Source organism: Phalacrocorax aristotelis, chromosome 8 (genome assembly GCF_949628215.1).
Source record: "Phalacrocorax aristotelis chromosome 8, bGulAri2.1, whole genome shotgun sequence".
Lineage (NCBI taxonomy): Eukaryota > Metazoa > Chordata > Aves > Suliformes > Phalacrocoracidae > Phalacrocorax > Phalacrocorax aristotelis.
Window position 1 is genome coordinate 24,632,611 of NC_134283.1, and position 8,260 is coordinate 24,640,870.

The window sequence follows — 8,260 nt, forward strand, 5'->3', positions numbered from 1 at the left end:
TGATGAACACTCTGGAACTGTATTCCATTTCTGCAAGCACCAAGTCATTTATACAAAAGTCTCTGAACTAGGCATTAGTCAGGTGATGTAACTAAAGAGAAAACACAGACCTCCCTACAATCATACAGCTCTAACATCAGGCATCACTGAAAAATAACAAGTAATTCTAACCAGAAAACGTATAAGTATTCTACAAAGGAACTGTGAAGCAATCTGTAGTGATAATTAAGGCGCTGACATGCAAGCCCTGTCAGCCATATTCAGGAAAAGAAATCCAAATCAGAACAGGGACAGAAAAGAGACTTCAAGAAAGATGGGACGGTGGTGACCTCTGTAATCATGTATTCAAACAGCCCAGCAAGGCAGCTAGAGTTATGCAACTCTTCTTCATACATACAGGCAGACTGTAATAGGGAGAAGGTTATTAACAAAATAAGAAATAAACAGGCCCTAACTGCCTATGGGTACAAGCATTTACCTTGTACACAGAAGCTTGCTCTCTCTGTCCAACAACAGAATCATGAGCACTGTCATGCTAACCTAGAAGGTTTTAACACTGTACCTGACTGATTCACAGACAGAATAGCATGCCATCCAAAACAGGTGCTGGATTTGGACCAAAGTGGTCCCTTCTGGTCCTAGGCTTCTCAGAACAGACATCTCCTGACAAATAATGATGTTTCAGACAAATTGGGAAGTATATTCTGCCTGTAAAAATATACTAATTTGAGTCTTAGCAGATACTGAAGCAACACATGTAAGATTCATGTCTGAACTGACACATTTTATATTTCTAGTTTATCTTCCCCAAAGCTGGAAAAGCACTTAACTGTTAGCCAGCTAGGAGTAATATACATGAACCTAATATAATATGGCATGACTGCAATACTGAAGTGGAATATTTAGCAGATGTCATCTAACATAGTTGCCATGGTGAGTACAAATTAGGCCACCCAAGTACTAAATAAAGAAACAGCAATGAACACCCTACACTATGAAGTTAGACTCTATAAATAAAATTTGGTATCATTTTTTATACAGTTATGAGATAAATATGAATACATGAAATATGCCAGTGCAACTCATCTCTTAAGCTATCAGGTAATTTCATCCGCCTAGTGTTCATTGCATACATACTTCCAAGTAGCTGACTTGCTGTTTTGCTAGCTGTTTAATGAGGTACATTAACACCAGGGAGGAAGCAAGGAGACCTCAAGTCAAGTTTCTTCCATGAAAGTCAGAAGGCTCAGTTCATTTGAGAAGGTAAACCATTAATCTGCTGTAGGTACAGGAAACATCTGAGGAGAAGTGTGTTTTGTTAGTACCTCTGCTGATCACCTGTTCCAAACAAGAGTAACACTGAACTGGAAGGGCATACTTTTGCAGCTGTTTCTGCAAAGGCTGAGCTAAGGCAAAAAGGAAGAAAAGGGAAAAACCCACAAAATAAAAAAAGGACAGCTTCATTCGTTTTCAAAGCGTGGTCTCTCTTGGATACCTCTAAGGAGTCCACAAAGACCAGTTAGAACAGAAGTTTAGATTTCTGTAAAACATAAAATAGATTTTGTTTAAAGACATTAATTATCTCAGTAGAAGAATTTTAGGTATTAAAGACTAGTTTTCTATTTTACTTGGAGCTACCAGAACATGAGGCTTCCTCTTATCTGCTAGAGTGCTTCTGCCCTTCAGTATGCAGCCTTAAGTAATAACAGAAGGTTAATTAATAGAAGGCTCTATTGCTAGGACCTTCTTCCTCATTACTTGCAGACCTAGATGAAAGCATCGGTCTTACCAATGAAAAGACAACAGAAAACTTGAGACTTTATCTGACTACTAGTTTTGGCTTTGGTATAGTCTGTTTTGGTGGTTTTTTTTTTGTTGGGTGTGGGTTTTTTTTGTCAGGGGAAGTATTGGGGGTTGTTTTTTGTTTGTGGGTTTGGGTATTTTTCCAGTGGTGATTTTGGTTGGGGGCGGGGGGTGGGAGTGTGTGTGGGGGTGTGTGTGTTTCTGGTTTGGTTTTTTTTATGCTGCAAGAAGTTATTGGAAAAACAGTTTAAAATGGAGGTGTTTGAGAGGTTTATTTACAGATTTTAAAACAGTGCTTAAAACGATCAAAATTTGAAGTGCTCAGGGAAAAAAAATCCATTGTGAGAACAACCCTGAGATTAGCAAACTTGACCATATTTCCATTACATCTATTACTGAAAATGAATACAGGCAGAATCTGGTTTTAATAGAGTATCCAACAACATGGCAGCAAACAACCAGAACAGAAATTTTATATGCTTTTATATATTTTTTTTTTTTTGCCAGAAACTTTACAACATGCTTCACTATTTAGAAGATTGCATAGTGATAGATGGGTGGCAATACTGAATTTCTCAACATCAAAATATTTTGCAAGAACTTCCTGCATTGAAAAACTCAGAAATTTAAGGATTTACTTGTTCAGTTTGCAAGACAGTGTCGCAACAAAAATCGCTAAGTCAGTAGCTTTTGGTTTTTAAACTAACAAATGACTAATCTTAAATATCACCTTGATTAGCCTCCAGTGCTGTACAGTATCTCTTTGGTTTTGCCCACACAAGAACACATGCAGTATCTGTTTCACATTCACTAGGCTCTCTTCCTGTTCTTAAGCACAACACATCTAATAGACCAGCAATAGCCACAGCTAGTTCCAGCATAGCTGTTTTCCATTTGAAACCGATGATAATGAAGACAAGTTATCCTGTGATATTGACAAGGGAAAAATCTGAAGCCCGCTTTCCTTTCAAAAGTACATCTGAAAGAGTACCTAAAGGTGATCTTCTGAAGGATACGAACAACCATTTATAAACACCATAAATAGCAAAAATCAAGAGTGGCTGCCACAGAGAATTCGAACAATTGCTTTTGTCAAAAGTGTTTTAACAGTTACACTATGACCAAACAACATACAGAATCACCACACACACTCTGCTGCATTCCTCCAAGCCAGAACCAGGAAGTTGGGAATAAAGGTAGATAGTCCAAACTAATAGGATCAGTGCCCAGTTAACAAGATTACAGCAAAAAATGCTCTGCCACTGAAAAGGAGAGGAAAAAAGAAAAAGACAGCTGATGGTGAGAACAATGAGAATAAGCCCAGCAGAATACTACAGACTTTGCATTGTGTCCTAAAAAGCAGATCAGATTGTTAGAATGTTAAGCGTGGTTCAAGAGCCTTTTGTGGCAAAATGAAGGTAATAATTAACCAAGATTTCTTCATCAAGAACAAACATCAGCTTAAAAAATCCATAGTGCATTTATAAGGTTTTGTGACACTCCGGAGGCAAGTTCAGCAGCTTTGCTACTCTTTCAGGAAACAACAATAAGTCAGAGATTTGCAAGCCTAAAAGGGTTTAGAATATTCAGACAATAAACAGATTTCAATCTCAATTTTTGCTATTTTATGTGCAAACATGTTGTGTTACAGTGGGAGTACCAAGGCCCCTTGTTCACCCTCCACAACAAATGAAGGCTCAGTTGACCCCACAGAAGCAATATTAAAAAACTTAACTCCAAAACTGAGATTTTGCTTATTAGCTTTCTTGCAATCAGCCAGAAATGCCATCAAATCAACCTTAAAGGCTCTTTAAAAAAAACCCTGCTTGCTTCTAGATAATTCCAGATATGCTATCTTATTACTAAATTTGCAATCACACCTAAAGGGTGGGATTCAGTTTTAAGAGCAGGTTCCCAAAATGAATGAGCAATCCATACCTCACCTATTATTTCAGCTTTGTGAGTCAAAGAACCACAGCAGACCACTTTAATAAGGCAAAGCCACATAATGCAACTTCTACTAAGTTGATCTTGGCCACTGCATTACTTAAGTAGGCAAAAAACAGAGAACAAGCCCCTCATACTTAAATGAGGAATGCAAGATTACATGCCTGTTAACCAGATGTGTAGCACTGAGATAAAAATGCTGCTGAGCCCAGCTTACACAGCGTGGCCATGGGAAAACCTCAGAATGATTCCTTCATTTTCTATCAAATGCTCTGTTTGTGCTGTTGTTTAAAGGTGTCACATTACAGAAATTTTAACAAATGTATTGAAAGATTTTTTTCAACTGGATTCATCCTTCTAAAACAGATTATTCCGACTTGACAGCATACTATTATAAAACAATGGCAGAATGTGTATTATCAATTACAGATGCAAAGTGACCTAAGTACGAAGTCATACATTCTCCCAGCTTAGCTGCTGCTAAAAACCCACGTCAGAAAATCCTGACTTGTCTGAAACAATATGCACAGTAATTTCACTTTGGTCTTGTAATCACCTATTCAAAGATGTATCCTTGTTAAGCACCTCAGTGACACACCTCATTCCGTAGGCCAAGTCCTCCCCTTGGATTCAGGAGTACCATGGACTACTTCTACTAAACACATCACATTTTAATGGTTGTCTCAAGAACTGTGCTGGACACCCTGCTCAGCTTCCACTTAAAGAGGATAAACATAAAAATACTATTTTAAGATTTCTCCAAGCATTACCAGGTGTCATACAGCAAGAAGAAAACCAGTAACAAAAACCTAGTCAAAGAACCTGTCAAGCAGCATCTGGTACAAATAGATTTAAAATTAATGCTGCTTCTGAAGACAAAAGAGTTATTTCCAAAAATTTTCTAAAAGGCACTTTTATAGCAAAATACTACAAAGATTAATGCTGTGAGAACCTGAAAGCGAAAAACTTTAAGACTCAGTAACGTTATCAAAGAGATCACACACTTTAACACTATGAATATATTTCAGTTATTTTGAGTATTGCCGCAGTTGCCCATTCTTATTCAGATTCTTGTAATCTGGAATTATTGGGGGGGGGGGGGGAAGGAAGGAAGTGTGTGTTAAGGAAAGGTTGTAATTCACCTGCGTTGGTGAGGCTTCTAAACCACAGTCACTAGTTATGCAGAAAACAAAGTCAGATACAAAAACATCAAATACAGAGGAAAGAACTTAAAGATGACTGGTTTAACTGAAGCAAGTTTCTCAACGTGCAAGATTACTGCCAGTATTTCAGCTTTAAATAAAACACTCATAGGGCATTTTGACCAAATCCAGGAACTTACACAGTAGTTCTTTTCTGTTACACAGAAAAATTGAAGAATTGGCAACCTAGGCCTCATTATAACACCAGACATTCATTTACTTTTTCAAAAAAATAGTTTAAGAATACCTGCTTTTCCAGTTTCGTGACGAAACACCTGATACTCCTTGCTTTGGCTGTTTACGCAGTTATCCTTGTTTTAGCACGTAACTATTCTGTGATAGCTTTCCAAAATACGATTCCTGTTCTTTCAGTTGTGAAATAAAGGCACCCATTTGAAGAAGGAACCTGTAGTCTAAAATCAAGACTAAATCTGTTTTCACATAAACAGCTCTGTTTAAGCTGCAAGTATCCTACTCAATTCAGGTATGTTTACACTATTGCTGCAAAAGACTACTGAACAAGGACAGATGGCCAAGGCAACACTGTCTCCTCCACTATATAGCTCCAGCTTACATTCAGGACTACAGCCAGTTGTGTTTGGCGTGAGGAGCGTAGCTATTAACCTCAGAAATACAGACTTGTCTTAGGGTTTGTTAAAATAAATACATGATTTAGAACATGTCATCATTATAACCTTAAAATAGACCCTACAGGCCACTGTGATACAGGTGCACATACAACAAAGTCACAGAAGGGTTAAATGGAATCTACAGTTTGAACTAAATCGATTAGTTTGATTTAAAACAAAATCGTTTCTGCAGCTCAAGGAACAAAATTCCTTTATGCCACAGTGCAAACTTAAGAAATACTAACTTCAAAAACAAATATTAAGGAAGTTTAAAAAAAAGAACAACTTCTTTATACAAAGTCTTCCTGGAGAAAACTGAAGTTTCATTTAATCTGTTCTGATGCACAGATGCAGTAGTTGGGAACTAATCCAGTATGACAACTCAATAATCTCAAGAGAAATAACTCCTCCTAGAGTCTGCTGCACCAGTGATTTTCTTCCAGATCAGAAGATTATTAAACACTATTGAAAGTTTCAGACAGAATATGAAGCAAGGAAGCCACATAACGAGCAATTAGGACGGATTAATCTTGGCACTTGAACTGTACGGAAATCCCAGTGACACATCTGTTGCGGGTAACAGAAAGGGGCTGCCATTTTATTCCTGGTTGAGGTTCTCCGCAGTCTCAAACCTTGCAGCACCTAACTATGAAAGGTAAAGATACATGCCTAAGCATGTCCCTTGTCCCAACACAAGAAGGGGGAGGGTTAATCACGTCCATCCGCCATTTTCTGAGCGGAGGAGGAAGACATGTTGGAACAAAAAAAAAAGGCAACAAAAGAAAGCAGCCATTTCCAGTACTGGGTCCAAACTCTCAACCTCGTCGACACTGGCTCTCACCGAAACAGACTCACACTTTGTTCTAATCACGACACGTATTTCTCACAGCTCAGGAACTGCTGTGAGAACACTTTCAAAGCACAGTACGTACGGGCAAGAAAAAACAGCGGGCGGGTGGGGAATATACCCAACTAGTTGTAGAGCTGGGAATGCAGCATTTTCCCCCCCTCCCCGCCCTGCCAACAGCCCAATCGTATCCAGATAAATCCCTTTTTAATGGTTGTGTCCTGCCTCACACCAACATTAAAGAAAATCCACTGCAATGGCATACACAAATGATTCCTACCGTATATGTGGAATGCCAACTCCTCCCTGCAGAATCTTGTATAGTTTGCTTTCATACAACAGCTGGGGATGCCTAGCCTTCTGAGACTCCAACTTCACAGCAACTTCCTACAGTGAGAGGGAACAAGGAGTCAGAGCAGAGCGTCCACCACACACAGCCTCGCCACTGAGGTTTAAGGGCACAGCACTTCAATATCCCCCACACGGCCCTGCTCTGCTGCAAATGATGAGGTACAATTACTATTTTTTTAAGCTCTCGGTCCTCAACATCCTGCATTTTGCTGCGTCTTCAAATAAAATCCATATCGTGATGATTTGTACATAAATATCCATCCCAGGTCATGAAATTGAACTAGAGATGTAAAGTCTTCAGATCCATGTAAGTGAGGAAGAACATACGTGGGTGTTTCTTCTTTACAGCTCAGAGCCATGAGGGGGTGGAAGAAAAAAAAAGGGAAAAAAGAGCTGAAGAAACGGGATCTTCTTTGTTTCTATTGCTGTTGATGAAAATGAGATAAAGTGTTCCCCAGGTGAGAGAGAGAGGGGGACGGATGAGTGGCAGGAGAGGGACGACTGTGGTCACTCGGAAGGGACAAAGTGTGTTTCCCCATGACGGTTGTTTCCTCTCCCCGCCGCGGGCGGCCAGGCTGTGCCGCCGCCGGGCCGGGGTCCCGGCCGCGGTGCTCGGAGGGGCAGCGCCACCCCTCCGGCGGCCCAGGGCAGCCGCAACCCCGGAGTGCGCACCTTCGCCCCCCCGCCCCAGAGAGGGCGACTCGGGCGGGACACCGGGGGCAAACCCCGGCTTCGGGGCGGCCTCGGCAGGGTCACGGACATCCCCCGGACCCCCCCTCCCCAGGCGCGGAGGGGCCCGCGGTGGTGAGGCAGTACGAGCCGCCCTTACCTCCCCGTTGGTGATGTTGATCGCCAAATAGATGTCCCCGAAGGAGCCTGACCCGATCTTCCGCACCAGCTTGTATTTGCCTCCGACAATGAATTCGGCCTTGGAGCCGCTACTGCTCGCCATGGCGAGGGGTGGCTAAAGGGCCCTCCCGGCGCTGGGAGCCTCGGCGGCGAAGAGGGCGCTACCGCCGCCCCGGAGTGGGGGAGAGAGGTAGGGGAGGGAGAGGAGAAGAAGGCGGGTCCCCGCCGCTCGGCTTCGGCCGGGCCCCCCCGGCGGGCGCCCCCTCCGTGGCTCGGTCCCGCTCCCCGGACAGGCGGCGCTCGGCGCCCTCCAGAAAGACGCGGGGCGGCCTCCGAGAAGCTTCGAGGACAGGAGAGGGAAGTAAAGGAAACGCAAGGCCGGCTGGCTCCGCCGGGTCCCGGCCGCCGCCGGGCCCTCACTCGGCCGCCACCGCCGCCATCTTGTCGCCCGGCGCTAGAGCCGCGGACACAAAATGCCCCCACCCGCAGCCGCCGCTTCTTCACCGCGCGGGGCGCGCTGGGAGCGGGGCGGGGCCGGGCGCCGGGCCCCTCCTGCTAGCACTGCGCCTGCGCGGAGGGCTGCGCCGCTGGCGAGAGGTGGCGCCCTGTGCCCTCTGCGCAGGCGCGCGCAC

At 43.1% G+C, this 8,260-nt stretch overlaps 1 protein-coding gene across 5 annotated transcripts in view; it reads right to left on the minus strand.

Annotated features, from left to right (window-relative positions):
* CSNK1A1 (casein kinase 1 alpha 1) overlaps positions 1 to 8,144 on the minus strand; it is a 34,646-nt gene extending 26,502 nt beyond the window's left edge. For 3 of the 5 annotated variants that reach the window (XM_075102041.1, XM_075102039.1, XM_075102040.1), the window contains exons 1-2: positions 7,609 to 7,875; positions 6,709 to 6,815 (exon numbers count right to left, since the gene is read on the minus strand). In XM_075102041.1, the coding sequence (XP_074958142.1) occupies positions 6,709 to 6,815; positions 7,609 to 7,731 (230 nt within the window). In that variant the 5' untranslated portion in view covers positions 7,732 to 7,875. Of the gene's footprint in view, positions 1 to 6,708; positions 6,816 to 7,608 lie in introns of all 5 variants that reach the window. The other 2 variants (XM_075102043.1, XM_075102042.1) reach the window with 2 other exon arrangements.
* Positions 8,145 to 8,260: the final 116 nt, after the last annotated feature.